The 15,505-nt window shown below is 58.8% G+C and overlaps 1 protein-coding gene across 4 annotated transcripts in view; it reads right to left on the bottom strand.

Moving 5' to 3' along the window:
• Positions 1 to 15,505, bottom strand: part of Unkl (unk like zinc finger) — a 38,956-nt gene that overhangs the window by 2,606 nt on the left and 20,845 nt on the right. For 3 of the 4 annotated variants that reach the window (XM_027940955.2, XM_071605422.1, XM_071605423.1), the window contains 5 exons: positions 11,215 to 11,392; positions 2,510 to 2,602; positions 2,120 to 2,347; positions 1,041 to 1,237; positions 685 to 939 (listed from right to left, as the gene is read on the bottom strand). In XM_027940955.2, coding sequence (XP_027796756.1) covers positions 685 to 939; positions 1,041 to 1,237; positions 2,120 to 2,347; positions 2,510 to 2,602; positions 11,215 to 11,392 — 951 coding nt within the window. Of the gene's footprint in view, positions 1 to 684; positions 940 to 1,040; positions 1,238 to 2,119; positions 2,348 to 2,509; positions 2,603 to 7,356; positions 7,693 to 11,214; positions 11,393 to 15,505 lie in introns of those variants that run through there. The other variant, XM_071605424.1, reaches the window with a different exon arrangement.

The raw sequence follows: 15,505 nt of genomic DNA, 5'->3' as shown, positions 1-15,505 counted from the left end.
GAGGGCAGCCATCCCAGGAAGACACAGCAGCTGCGGCTTCAGGATCAGAGGTGCCCAGAACATCAGGGCTGAGTGGACACCTGGCCAGGGGCCCCACAAAGGGGAGCCGCCAGCCGGTCCTGAGCCACTTACAGCTACAGGGGAGGGATTGGCTAGGACGACGACTGGGCCTAGGTGCAGCAGCTTGGTATTCAGTATGTGGGCCAAGCAGGACCCTTGACCAAGCGGGTGCAGCCAGACTGGTGCAAGCTGTGGCCTTGGCCACGGTTGGAGGGGGAAGCAGGGCCACAGAACCTGCCAGAGGCTCCACAAGATGACCTGGTGTGAAAGGGGCTTCCAGCCACGCTGAATGGGTGAGTTTTGTGCTATGCCAAAAAGGCGGGATAAAAGGTGGGGCCCAGGGACCTGGTGTGATCACTCCTAGGAAGGGCCCAGAGTTCCCATTGCCCCCTGAGGTGGACAGGCCCACCTTCTCCACGGAGGGCACAGCCTCCTGCTTGCCAGCACTTAGAAGCAGGGGAAGAGCATGAAGGTGAAGGGCAGGGGCCAGCCTGGCAGGAAAGGAGGTACCCAGGGCAGGGCAGGGCGGGGGGAGGGGGGCAGAAGTAGCATCAGACCCTCGCCAGGCAGGCCCCCATCCCTCCAAGAACACAGCTCCTGGCACTGCCACACCCCAGCACTCACCCCATCAACAGCTTCCAAATCCAGGCGCAGCTGGCTCTGCAGGGAGTGCAGCTTGGGCAGAGGGATGGCACCCACGTCACCACAGCCTCGCAGCCCAGGCAGTGAGGACAGGCCCAGGCCCTCGAGCTCTTCCTGCAGCCGCTGGACCTGGGCCTCCACCTCCTCCTTCCTCCGCAGGGCCAGCTGCCGGTCGCTGTCCGCCATGCGGGCCCGCTCCTGAGCCTCCCGAGCCTCTCGCTGCCAGGCGTCACAGGCCTGAAACCCAAGGATGGGTGGAGGCAGCAGGGTGAGCTCTGCCCAGGTGCCCACTGCCTCACCCACATGGCTGGGCCCCACCCAAGTGCCTACTGCCTCACCTGCTTCACCTGCTGCCAAGACTCCTCCCACTGCCTGATCTTCCTCTTGGCCTCATCCAGCTGCCGCCTGACCCGGGCCAGCTCCGCACTGTGTGGACTTGCACTTGAGGCAGGGACAGTGTTCAGGATGGGGGATGGACTGGGAGAGAAGCTGCCAGAGACAAAGTCCCAGATGCTCCCAGGAACACCATTCAGACCTGGTATGGAGACAATGGTGCTGTGCAGAGACCTGGGAGGTTCTGTGTGTGCTCCTGCCCTCACAGAGCCCAGTTCCAGGACTAGCTCCCCCAGGGGAGGTTCCACCAGCTCAGGACAGGTTCTGGAACTGGCATAGGCCACAGTGCTGGTCACACCAGGCCTTTCCAGCAGGCCTGCTTCCTAACCCCTTGGGGAGTCTTTTTGTGGAGCTGGGGGTTGAACCCAGGGCCTTAGCATGCTCAGCAAGAGCTCTGCCACTGAGGCACAGCCCCATCCCTCGGGAGACGAGACAGGAAAGGAACTTAGTTCAGGGCTCCTGTGGACAGCATATGGGGCAGCCATTCTCCAAGCACTCCATGTGCAGACCTGACCAAGGAGCTTCTATTTCCCTGGGCCACATATGCTACTCGTGTGACATCAGAAAGGGGGACCAAGCCACTTAGACACCCACACTCTACTTTGAGACCCAGACAGGAGGATCCCTGAGTTTGAGGCCAGCCTGGACAACATGGCGAGACCTCATCTCAAACTGTGTTCTTTTAAAATGTGGCAGGTCCGCAGGACATATCCCTCTTCATGGAGAGGTGAGGGGGTTCCCAGGGCTGTTGTCAGGGACCCACCTCCTAGGGACTCAATCCCAGCTCTGCAGCAGACCCCCACCACCGGGGGCAGCAGGTCCCTCCTGAGTGAGCCCACCCACCGGCACACAGCCCACGCAAGCAGCTACCAGCACGCCATGCTGGTTTAGTCTCCTGCATGGTGTGGGTCGAGTGTGGCACTGCCCCCTCCAGGCAGGTGGGGTGCCCTGTGGTCAAGAGCACCTGAGACATACTCCAAGCACCAGAGCCAGCGGGAGTGATGGTGGGGCAGGGGGCACTCACCTAAGGAGCCGTAGGACGAGGCTGCGGAGCCCAGTACGGCCGGCTCTGACCTGAGGGGCAGCGGCTGCTGGGGGGGTGTCATGGCCGAGGAGACAAGTGGCCCTGGCAGCGACTGGGAGAGTGAGCTGAGCGGGGAGGTGGACAGGGATGAGGATGACTGCAGGGATGGTGAGCGAGGCAGGGAGCCCGGGATGGTGACTGGCGCAGAGCCTGCCAGCGGCCTGGGACCTGACAAAGGAGGCCAAATGAGCGCCAGGGAGGTGCTGCCCTGGTAGGAGGCTGTGACTGTGGCAAACCCCACCCTCACCCAGGCCCGCCAAGGGTAAGGAGGCCCCAAGCCAGGTGGACTCTGCAGGTGTGGCAAGGGCAGCTGTAGCTCAGTGTGCCCACCTGACAATCCAAGGTCACAGGGATCCTGCTCGTCCAGGTCTTTATCTAGAGACGCGATGTTGACATCACTGAGACGCAGGTCTAAGGCAGAACCTGTGAGACCAGACCACGTCACTCACAGAACCTTTGGGCCAATGCAGGGATTCACCCTGCCCGGCCTGGAGCAAGACCCAGAGCCCAAGGGCTGCTGGGGGCTGGGCGCCAGTGGCCAGCAGGGCTCACGCTCTCCTCCAGAGCCCAGGCCCTCAGGATGAGGACGCTCCAGCCCCCATACCCAGCTCCTGCCCTCCCGATCCTGCCTCAAATCAGACCAAGTAAAGATTCAACTCTGAGAGGATCTCCAGGAGGGGGAACTTGAGGCTGATGGCTGCGCGGTGGCCAGGACCCTACACAGGACTGTGGCAGACCCGTGTCCTAGGGGCAGAAGCTGCCCTTGCCACCAACCCAGCGGGCAGGGGCAAGGTTGTTAGCTGTCCTCCTCTGATGCTCTGAGGCCTGCCTGTTAATGGAACAGAGGCACCAACACTAGCAGGGTGCCTGGCCCTCTCCTGCAGGACGGAGTGCCCTGATGCAGGACCGCTGACCCCAGAAACAGCCTGCCCTATGTCAGGGCTCAGCCCCTCCCTTCCTGCCTCCAGGGCTGTGGCCTCCTCCAAGGTCCAGCGGTTGCCTCAGTGGCTGGATCAGGTCACTGGCTGGGGGACCACATCTGACTCCCAAGACTGCAGCACATGCAGCACGAGTGGGTGCATCTGAAGGACTGGCCCTGGGGTCTGACAGCCTTTGCTGCCACCAGAGGGGGCCGCCAGGACACGCCCACAGAGCAGCATCACTGTCCCAGCAGTCACAGCCAAGTCCGCAGAAGAGCTCTGCAGGAAACAGGGCACACAGTGGTCTCGTGGGCACCTTCCTCCTGGCTTATTCTGGAGTCCTATGGGGCCTCAGCTGTGTGGCCCAACCTGTACCCCTGTTGGCTGCAGGACCCCTCAGTCCCCACTAACACTGAATCCCACTCTGTGCAGCCACAAGCCACCCCTAACTGCCTGCCCTGAAGGGCCTCCAACCCTCTTCTCCACAGTGAGGTGACAACCTGGGGACCCTCATCACACCTGCCTGTGGGCACCACCAGGGCAACACACAGCTCGTGAAATCATCACCTCAGCCCCCCCCCCCCCCTCCAGCGGCCTGGTGCAGGTGTCATCAAGTCCCCTGGGTGTGTCCAACAGTGACATCACACGTTATACCCAGAGTAAACAGTGCCTGGTAGAGGACAAGAGGCGGCTACCAACCAACCACAACCCCAGGTCCCAAATGGGCCTGGATCCAACACAGAGCTGGATGAGCCCAAGTGTGGCCAGGATTCCTGGGGAGGCGTGTCCATCCAGAAGGGCCAGCAGATGCCTATTCTATGCACAGGGTCATCCCAAGAACCATGGGGGAGGTGAGCCCAAAGCAAGGGTGGGAATAACTAAAATGCAGGGACAGAATACTCACAGCATAAGAGATGCCATCCCCACCACCAGCAGGTGCTGCTGGAGTCCCAGCTGCACCCAAGACTGGGCATGGGCTCGGGGCAGGGAGACTTGGGGTCTATCCCTGAGGCAGCTCACTGTCCCCTGTCATGCTGGTATCTACTTCTCATCCCTCAGTACAGTGGGCACAGGTCAGCCCCCATGAGGCCCACATGAGCCAGCCACAGAGCACCCCTCACTTGACGCCTGGCACCCAGGAGCCCCACAAAGAGGTGGCCAAACGCTGCCAAGTCCAAGCAGCACACAGACCTTATGCCTCGACACTCGCCTGTGGCTGCATGAGGCCTGTGGTGGACCCAGCATGGCCAGAAGTTCCCTCCTGTATTTGTGAACCTGTCCCTACATCCATAAGCAGAGCACAGGGCTTGGCTCACACGCAGCCGTGCTGCAAGAAACTGTTCCCTTGGATTCTGCTTTGAGAACTGTCAGGGCACCAAGGCAAAGCTCAGTCACCTGGGTGAAAACTGTCCTCACCGCCCTACCACAATGCCAATGAGCCAGAACTATGGTGATCAGGGACCTCATCCCTCAGGGAGGCCTTGTGAGTGGAGGCAGAGGCTGGCCTGCAGCCAAGGCCCGGCCACTCCCATGGGAAGGCCACTGGCAGGACAGGTCCAGGACTTCGAATGTCTCATCCAGAGATGGAGGGGCAAGATGCAGGAGGGGCAATGCGGCCCGGGCTTCCACCTTGCTGCCCTGAGGGCCACAGCAAAAGACAGGCGTGTTGAGACAGCCTGCCTGCAGAGGCTACAGTAGAGACCCAGTGCAGAGGCCAGAGTAGGGCATGGAGGGCACTGGCCAGGGGCAGCTCCAGGGCACCACACATCTCCCTGATCAACAGGTCTGTTGCCTCCTGGATGTTTCCCTATGGTGGACACACTTCTGAGCTGTGTTTCTGGGGTCCTTCTGCTCTACAGGGAAAAAGGGCTATTGGTGTCCGGGCCTCAGGTGAGCAGAGGGCCACATACAGGGCTCCCAGCCACAGGAACATGACCTCCCACAGTCCAGAGCCCGCCAGTCCAAAGTCAAGATGTGGGCAAAGTCTGGGGGTAGGGCTCCTCCTACTTCTTCAGCTCCTGAGGGCTCAGGTAGTCCTGGGCTTATGGCCCCAGAGCTTCAGTCTCTGCTCCATCCCCAGCCTCTCCTGAATGTCTGCACCCACATATCCTCTAAGGATGCTAGTGACCATGTCAGGGTCCCCTCTAGTTCCTTTTCTTGAACTCTGACATCTGCAAAACCCCATTTCTAAATTATGCCACACTCACAGGCACTGGGGCTTAGGACTGGCCATGTCTTTTTGGGGGTCACAACCCAACCTTTACTTGGTGACACTGCTCAACTATGTTCTCCTTCACAGACCCCAGCCCAAGTGTCCCAACGCTCCCTCCACCCACGGATCTCCCTCTGTCCCATGCTGTGAGCTCACACCAGGACCAGCTGAACCCCACAGACCCTTCTGTGCTTCCTCGACCAGGCCACCCCAGTCTTCCCTGAGCCTCTCTGTTCATTTCTGCCCCCCAACTGCTTCCCGCCCTGCAGCCATGTGCAGTGGCCCCTTTACACTGCTACCAGGGCCTAATCCTCCTGCCCACCTCTGGCAAGAGCAACCCCCTCTGCAGAGCTTCCTCACCCCCAGGGCCCACCTCCACATTTCCACCCTCTCCTGCAGCCTGGTCCACACCCAACACAGTGGCTTCTCTAGCCCTAACCCCCAACGCCCTGGACAGTCCCCAGCATGGGTGGGGGCTCCTACCAGGTAAGGCCTGGGGGCTCTGCAGCACCACTGCCGTGACTCCTCAGGGGTCTCCAGAGAGCGGGTGCACTGCAGGTCCTAAGGGCTATACCAGCCCAGCCCTGTGGGAATCCTGAGGCACTCCTCCCTCCACCCAAACCAGCCAGGCCAGACTTCACATGGCCGGCTCTGCAGCTGCCCCAAGCCTGCAACCCACAGGGTGACTTGACTTGTTTTTGGTACTGGGGACCAAACCCTGGAGCACTTTACCACTGAACTACATTCCATCCCTTCTTACTTCAAGACACGGTCTTTCCCAGGCTGGCCTCAAACTTGGGATCCTTCTAGATCAGTCTCCTAAGTGGGATCACAGGCGTGCATGACCACGCCCAGCTCCGGGATGACCTTTCTGTGGTGAAACCCATCACATCCCAGAGTCCCAATTTTCTAGAAAGAACAGAGCCTGAGCCTAAGCCCCTTAGTGTGCTGGTCCAGGCATTCCATGGCCCCTCCCTTGATTTTCCACCCTGCTCCCTGTTGAGGGCAGCACCAAACTCAGCTTTACTTAGGAAGAACAACCCCCTAGTCCTAGATCTGCTCAGCATCCTAAACTGCATGGGATGCCCTTGCTTCCATTTCTGCATGCAGCCCACAACAGCACAGGCTGGAGTGGGCAGGCCGAGGACAAGTGCCCGATCCTTCACAGAGCACACCTGCCTGCCCCCACCTCTCATACACCAGATGCTGGTAGCCTGGTGGTAGCTTCTGCACCTGAAATCCTGGGATGAGGTGAAGGAGGTCCTGTTGCCCACCCCCATGCTTTACACACCCCACCCCACCCCCACAGAACTCCAGAAACTTTGATGAACTAAGGCACAAAGGAATGGATGGGGGCTTTCTTCCCCATGAATGATTGAATTGGTCAGGCCCCTCCATGACTCAGCAGGAGGGTGCTGGGCCCCTAGGGAGAGGCGGCACAGCTCTCAGCAGGTAACAGCAGAGCCAAACTGGGACAGCCCTCAGCTGCAGTCTAGCTTAGGGAAGGGTCACCAGCGGACGGAACCTGGGGGGCCTGTTCAATCCGTGGCCTCCACTGCTCCTTGGAAACTGCTCAGAGCAGCTTGGAGGACACTACTTGGCTAGCGTCCTCAGCAGTCCCACTCCTGCCTTGCCTCTGCTCCCAAGGTCAGACCCACATGGAACATTCTTAAGGACCCACTTTTAAAGACACTGGAACTCCAGGTGAACCTGATGGCAGAAGCCCTGTGAAGCCTGTGGGAGCCACCTGACCCAGAACCAACCTGCTAAACCGCCAGAAGCCGCCTGGGTGCAAGGAGAAGTCAGCAGAAAGCTGCTGAGTAATGGCTCTGGCACCGGCTGTTCCAGAGATGACACAGCATTCACAAGGCACTGCGGGGCCCCCAGGGGCAGGGACAACAGGGACGAGCCACTTAGACCACACAGTGCTAAAGGCAGAAGGGGGAACCTCCGAAGCTCCAGGTTGCTCCCAGCACTATCCTGGTTAAGCGCAGGCGGCAGGCATTTCCGACTAGGGGATGAAGGAGCCCCAGGCAAGCGCTCACCTGCAGCTGAGCTGCAGTGCAGAGCAACGCGCAGCAGGTCAGGCATGCCTGGGAGAAGGGGTGCAGGCTGGTCCCGAGAGGGCGGTAGGGCCCCGGGGGCGAGGCCCCTACAGAAGCATCCCAGCAGAGACAGGCTTCCGAAGTGGAGACACGTGTGTGTACCTCGTCGCGCAGCCCCAGGAAAACCTGGCCCTGACCTCGCGGCTCACTCCTGGTCCAGAAACGTGGACCCTACGAGGCGCACCAGGGTGGGGATGCGCACCTGAGAGATACGCCCATGGAGAAGGGGACGCACCTGGGAAGGAAAGCGCGTCCCGGGAGGAGGAATCGCGCGGGGGGGATGGTGGCCGGGGAGAGGGACGGGCACGCGGTGGCGAAGGGGGGGACGCGCACCTGGGGAGACGAGGAGCAGCAGCCTGACGGTGCGGAGACGACGGGCACCCGAGGTCCGCCGCCGATGCTGACTCACCGTCCGCGGTCGCCCCGCGCCGCCGCCGCCGCCGCCCATTCAAACCCGGCCCGCGCCCCGCCCCGCGCCCACGTGACGGCCCCGCCCCCACGGCGACCCCGCGCCCACGTGACGGCCCGCCCCCGCTCGCTCCGCAGCACCTGGCGAGCAGGTGCGCGTGAACGGGCGCCCGAGCAGGGCGCTCGCTCGCGGGGCGCGCCCCGTTCTGCGGAGGCCACGGCGGCCTGGGAGCCCAGCGCCTGCCCCGGGATACACCTGGCCCGCGCGAACCCCACGGGCCGCCCGCCCTTGCTCCTCGCTCCCGGTGCACTGCCTGCGCTCCGTGGTTCTGATCCGAGGCCTATTCTTGCGGAGAGTGAAATCTACCCGGCGGCAGGGCCAGCGCCAGACCCCAGACAGGCCATCTGGAAGCAGCAGTCACTCCATAGCTCCTCGCTCCTTTCACCTTTCCTTAACGCACCACGTGCTTTGAATTAAACCGCCACGGGAAAAAGCCATCCAGCCCACGCTCTTGGTCCCCAAACCCTTCCTGTGACCGGTACCACCGAGCACAGGAACGGTCTCAGGCAGCAGGGCTGCGAGTTTTGGGCAGGGGGAGCCCTGGGCCCCGGGAAGTGGGTCCTCGGCAGCCTCTCCTGGGCCAAGACAGCTGAGGATTGGCTACCTTCCAAGACTAGCTCTTGTCAAGATGCAGCAGCACTGAGACCTGGGGTGGTGGTCATAGGAACAGTGGAGGAGGCACTGGGGAGTAAAAGCTCACTGTAGAGCAAGCACCAAAACGGCGCCAGAGTCAAGATGGGCCTTGAGGAAACACTATCTGCCTCCTTACCTGTGGGTGGTGATTCAGAGACCCTGTGCCAACCTGAGGCCACTACAGGGGTGACGAGGTGGAGCAGACCGAGGCTGAACCCAATGACCAGAAACACACCTGCCAGTCCAAAGTGCTCAGTAGGGCCACCTCTCTGCCCCTTGAAAGTACATGGACCCTGGTGCCATTTTTTTACTCAGGTGATCAGCCTCATATGTGGCCTCCATCATCTGGGAGGGAGGATTTAATTTTCCCAAATATTTGCTGTTTTGGTCAAATTTTACCATTACTCCTTTTACACTGGGGATCATAGACTTTATTTTTAAAATGGAATTTGTGCTTATCTATTTTAAAAATCCCTGAAACATGCCACTTATGCCAATAGGTTTTTGGCTCATTTTTAAGTGGGGGAAAAGAACCCCCACATGCATGTGCCCCACATCCTCTTCTAGACAAAGAAATCTAATTTTCTTGACCTGACTGCCCACACTGAACAGCCCACTGTCTCAGGAGTCTCAGGAGTGTGAAGCAGGAACACTCAACGCAGACTACTCCTCTTGAACTACTTGGCTCCCACCACGGGGAAAGGCTGTGTCAGGAGCCAGAGCCTCCTGGGACCTCAGCCTGTGTTGTGTTCTGTCATCTTGCAGATTTTGACCTCCTGCCTCATGGCTGACCTCCCAACTTCTGATGGGGACATGTAGAGTGAGGGTGCAGCTCAGGGAAGCCCCGGGTCATGCACCATGGCAACTCCATATGAACCATGATGTGAACTTCTTCATGGTTCAAGAGCAACATGTTTGACCCCAAGATGGGGGTCAAAAGTAAACACAGGTGGGTTTGCTTCTGCTCAGAAGAAAACACTCGGCTGCCACCAGAGGTAACACGGCTCTAAGGAATGCCCGCTGACTGGAGCTTACTGTTGCATGGAGGGCCCAGGAATACAGGGTTCCACACCCTTGGTCTGACCAGCAGGGGCAGAAGCCATTCCTGGCCTTGGAGCTATGCAATCCACAGGGCACTGGGCCAGCCTGCTGGGGCCCTCACAGAAGGCAACATTGTGGCAGGCCCTCCCGGAACCACTCCAGAGCATCCCACCTGCTGAGGATGCTGGGCCTGGGAGCCTCTGCCCCCTGCCCAGACTCAGCAGCAGGGACCGCTGCCTGTGGCTTCATGGGGCTGGGATGAGTCCTGAATTCCAGAAGGTTCTCCAGCAGATGAAGCCAACCCACAACAGAGTCCACATAGGATTACCAGGGTTGCTGGGATGATGTGCTGGCCACAGGACGTCCTGGTGACATGGAAAAGGGACCCTTGGAAGGGTCAGACCCTACCCCAAGTGAATGCAGGGTGGGAAGGCCCAGCCTCTGTGAGGCAGTGCAGATTCCAAGAAACTGAGGTGCCCAGCAGAGCTGCGTGGGCCCGAGGACGGGGGGCTTAGCAGGACACTTGCCAGCAGGCTTCCCCTGTGGGCACCATGGAAGACAGGATCGTCTCCACCGTGCCTCTGGGGTCCACGGTCTGTGACCCGAGTGGCAGTTGGAAGGTTCCCTCTTGGCTGCCATGGGGGCATCATCTCTGATCTTCCCACCAAATGGAGCCACAGCGGGGCTGGTGTTTACGGGGGTGGTAACTGAAAGGCTTCGGCCATAGTGACTGCTGTCCCTCTGGGTAAGACACATCTCAGAGCAGGCCACCTGGCCAGCCTGTGCATCCATGTGGGACCTCAACACAGGCAAACAACTGGTCCAGCTCTGCTTCCCCAGCGGGTCTGTGCTGGCCCATGCTCAAGGGTTGGTGTCCTCCCAGTGCCAAGCCCTCCTCCCTCCCTGAGTCTGATAGGAAAGGAGGTTCTGGCAAGTTCCAGATCCCCCACCATAGCTTGGGCTGGGCCTGCGCCAGAGACAACCAGGGACAGAGGACTCAGATCACCACAATCACCATCCTTCCCTCTGTCCCTCACTGTTGGGACAAAGACACAGGCTGGGGCCAGTTGGGCACCGGACATCATGGGAAGCAGGGACTCAGAGCATCCCAGTGTCACTCTCCATGGATGCACCACGGTCCATTCAATCAGCCCTGGCCCCGACCCTGGGCAACGGCTCACCCTCTGGCTCTGCGCCCCGTGCCCAGGCTCTGGGTCGGGCCTCTGACATTCACCCATTCACTTCCACCACATCAGCCATCAGTCCCCAGAACCCAGTGCTTCAGTTGGCCATGACCTCCCCCAAGCTGGGGCTGAGGCGCTGGGAGCTTGTGCGCTGGCTGCAGACCTTGTCCTGGCTCCCCTCCCTACTACTGGCACTGCCCGCCTCAGCTGCCCTCCTAGCCACACGCCAGTGCTCATTTCTCTGCAGTCTGCAGCAGCCCAGGGCTGGAAGGCACCATCTGCTCTGGCCCTTTGGTGGCCGCTGGGGCTGAGGCGATGGGCTCCTCCCACACCCACAGCACCTCAGCCTCAGGGAGCTGGGGGCCCAGAGCTGGGGACTGAGCACACGCGGCCTCTACAGAGAGGCTCCGTGGCCTGTGGACAAGGTGCTGGGCGAGGGGCCGGGAGAGAAGAGCGAAGGTCTGCACTTACCTAGGACCGCTTCCACGGTGCTGCCGGCGGGGTCCGGCGGGAGGGCGCGGGCAGGGAGGGCGGGCACAGCGGTGGGGGAAGAGCTACCTGAGCCAGCGCTGGACGCCAGGCTGGACGCCACACTGGAGCTTACGCTGGGGGCCAGCGGGTGAACCACTGCAAACACAGCGAGGTGGTTCTGTTCAAAAACACACAAACAACATGAGCAGGAGCCGCACATGACATCAGACAGCCGCGGTGCACTCCTCTTGCCAGAGTGAGAAGTGAGGAGTGGGCTCTTCCAGCTGTGCACTGTGTACCCCAGTGTGCCCCGCGGGCAGCAAACACACCCAGAGCATGTCTGCTGACTCCTCTGCAGGAAATGATGCTTAAAAGAAGCCTGCAGGTGGACCTCCCTCCAGCAGGTGCAGAAGCAGTGGAGGCCAGGCTGGGGGGCCGCCCCTCCCCACTCTCATGGCCTGGACCTGCATGCATGCAGGACAATGCCTCAGGATATGACTAGAGAGCCATGTGCACCATCCTGTGACCTCTTCCCCTGAGAAAGGGCGACCCAGACAAGCCACAGCCATTAGATGGGTAGAAGGTAAAAAGCACACCACCAGGCACCTGGCCACACGGAGAACACTCCACATAAGACAAGATGCCATGATGAGGACCAAGCAGAGTGCAAGGCTGTGGAAGGCTGTGTCCACCACAGTGGCCACAGACCCTGGCCACGTCAGGGCCAGTCACACTGACCCTCTGCAGTTAGAACCCAATGCAGCCTGGACTTTGCTTCAAAATAGCAGGAAAAGTTACCAGGTGGTGGTGCAACAGCTCAGATCACAGGGGGTTTTATTAGCTAAGAAAAGCCTGCTAGGTGCAGTGGCCAGCTGTAATCCCAGTGACTTGGGAAGCTGAGGCAGGAGAATCACAAGTTCAAGGCCAGCCTCAGCAACTTAGCAGGACCTGGTCTCGAAATTACAAAATAACAATAATCATAAAGGGCTGGGGATTGGCTTCGGGGTTATGCACAACTGGGTTCAATCCCTCGTTATGTAAGAAAGAGAGAAAAGTAAAAGAAAAACCACAAAGGCTGGGGGTAGCTGTGCGGTAGAACACTTGCCCCACTTGAGGGACCCAAGAGGCCCATGTTGCTGAGCCTGCTGGGAGCAGGGAAGCACCTGCTGACTCCAAGCCTGCGAGATGCCAGGAGACCGCCCCACCCACAAGAACACCCACACCTGTCCTCTTCCCAAAGCAGCAGTGTCAAGGGCAGGGTCCCCTCAACGGGACTCAATAGCAGGCTGGGGCCAGGGAGTAGCTGCCAACGGATCCCTCCTCCTCACATCAGCTTTATCTGCTGTTTTTTTTTTTTTTTGTGGTGCAATACACACAGTGCAAGATCTGCCACCCTGTTTCACATGCACCCTGTGTTGGTGTCACTGCACTGCTGAGCACCCTGCAGACCCCCGCCCAGCTGCAGCTCGCCCCCGAAACCCTGACTGGGGTTCCCATGGCCCGCCTCCCCTCTTCTTCCTGCCCCCAGGGCACAGCTGCCTGCAGACCTCAGGTTCCAAGGCTGACTTATTTCACACAGCATGATGTCCTTCTGAGACTGAGGTGTCCACCCAAATTTCCTGTGGACAACCCCAAGGCAACTACTAGCCTGTGAAGAGTAGCTAGGTGAGATGAGAATATGGGGCGCCCCTGCACAACTGTCCTGATGAGAGAGGCAGGGCCTCAGATGCACACACAATGGAGACGCGATCTTGGACTTCAGAGCAGTAAGGAAATAAACGTTGTCATCTAAAGCAACCTGTGTGTTGTATTTTGTTATGACAGGCCAAGCTAATTCCGTCTCTCAACTTCATCCATATTTCCTTCCTTTTGAAGGCTGAGTAATATTCCACTGTAAGGACAGACCACATTTTACTCATCCACCAGCAGGTGCTGGAGTCATCTCCACATCTTGGTCCATGTGGATAGTGCTGCTGTGGACGTGGGTGTGGATTCCATGCCAGCCCTGCTCTCGCTCTTCTGGGTGCATGCTCATGGGGAACTGCAGCTCGTGCATCTCCACCTTTAATATCTGAGGACCCTGTGCCATTTCCCAGTGGCTGCACCATTGCACACCCCCAGTCCCCCTGAGTCCCTGACCCCACGAGGCTGAGCACCTTGCCACATGCTTCCAGGCCAGTGTCTTTCCTGGGGAAACATCTGCTCAGGTCCTTGGCTGACATGTTACTCAGGCTGTTGTTTCTGTTGCTGTGAAGCTGCTTCCTGTGGCCCTCATCCAGTCCACACCTGGGGATGTGCCCTGCCCCTGGGGTTGCTTTCTGGTGGACAGTCCTTTTGTGCACAAAAGCTCTTCCACTCTGATGACACCTACACCACTCTGTGCTCACTGGTGCTTCTGGGGTCACATCTGAGGAGCCACTCTTAACTCCAGGGTTGGAAGCTTCTCCATTCACTTCTGGGTCCTGTTGGGCTGCAGAGCAGCAATGCCCACCGGGGCTGAGCTGGACGGTGACTTGAGGTGCCTCTCTGAAGAGCCTGCATGTTAGCTAGGAAATGAGTCTGTGAGGGTCGCAAGCCTGACGAGCGTGCTGCCTCCCAGGGCTGCGGAGACGGCGTGCAGGCTCAGCCCCCACCACAGAGGTGCAGACCCCACAGCCTCTGGGATACGAATCTGAGTCCCCAAGTGGGTCCTGGCACATCACTGGCAGTATCTCAGAAGCCTGCATGGAATGTCAGCAGAGGCCCTGTGGACGCAACTGCTGGGTGGTCACACCTCGACTCCACAGTGACACCAGGTCATTGTGCTCTGTGCATCCTGCATGCCAGCATGGCCACAGTACAGGCCCATGGACAAGGGGTTTTTGAGGCTGCAGGTGGCACTGCCCAGGCAAGGAGGTATCAGGAAGGGGGATGGCAACTGGGGAGTGGGCTGGACAAAGAGCTCCCCTGAGCCCTACCCAAACAGATGGCTGAGGCCCCAGAAACTGATGGGGGCAAGGACATCAGGACCTGCATGAAACACAGAGGAGACAGGGGTCACAAGGAGGAAAACGCCTTCCTAGCCGTGGCAGGGCCGGTGTGGACAGGTGTCCAGGGAGCCACAGTCCACGCTGTCCACCTGAGAGTCTCAGAGGCTGACCTAGGGACCATTGACACTCTAGCCTTTCTGTGACCAGAGGCCCCACAACAGCTTGGAGACTGCCATGCTGGCCTGAGGCCCCTGGAGGAGCCCCCTCCTGCTCTGGCAGCTCCGGGCAGGCACAGAGTGGGACTCTGGGTGCAGGTGAGAGATGGCACAGGGGCACCCATGCCACATAGCTGTCCAGGCCAGGCCGCTGGGCCCGAACAAGCAGGAAGAGCCGCTGGGCCCTGCCCACTTCCAACGACACAGCCCAGAGAGCAGCAGCTGGACCCAGAGCAGTGACCTTGAGGGTCTTCCTGCCCAAGCCTGGGGCTGGTGTGAGAGTTGCCCCCAGCCCGGCTCCCCCAGGACCTGAGATAGAGGAGTGTGGGCCTGTTGACTGCATTTACTGCAACATTTCACATTTCAGATTCTTAATGCCACCTTGATTTTACTCTGCTTTTTAAAAAATCACAATATAACTAAATTAAGTCGTATTTTACTTTCAACTGTCCTGCTGATTTTTTAAAATGTGGTTCAGAGCTTCCCTTTAGCTGGTAAGTAATGAAACACAGGAGACCTCAGAGATCCAACACTGTGTGCTGAGCTCCAGACGCCGCTATGAAGCAAATTCCCAGAAAGGCCCCAAGTCACGGCGAAGTCACAGGGAATTTTGTTTCCCCAGCGCACATGTAGTTATATTTATGCTGTACTGGAGTCCACTGAATATATGATGGACATATAAAAAACACCATGGTTGGGGGCTGTGGCTGTGGCTCAGTGGTAGAGTGCTCACCTGGCATGCTGAAGCCCTGGGTTCAAACCTCAGCACCACATAAAAATAAATAAATTAAATAAAGGTATTCTGTCCATCTATAACTAAAACATATACATTAAAAAAAAAAAAAAAACACTATAGCCGGGCACAGTGGCACATGCCTGTCATCCCAGCAACTTGGGAGGCTGAGGCTAGAGAATTGTGAGTTCAAGGCTAGCCTCAGCAATTTATTGAGATACTGTCTCAGAGTAAGAAACAAAAAGGGCTGGGGATGTGGTTCCTGGTAAAGTACCCTAGGTTCAACCCTAAGAGCAAAAACAAACAAACAAAAAAAACCAACCAACAAATGAATCAAGGTATTTACTTTCATTCAAAAAAATATCCAAAGAGGA

Source organism: Marmota flaviventris, chromosome 19, assembly GCF_047511675.1.
Source record: "Marmota flaviventris isolate mMarFla1 chromosome 19, mMarFla1.hap1, whole genome shotgun sequence".
Classification (NCBI taxonomy): Eukaryota; Metazoa; Chordata; class Mammalia; order Rodentia; family Sciuridae; genus Marmota; species Marmota flaviventris.
This window is presented reverse-complemented; position numbering and strand designations above follow the sequence as displayed.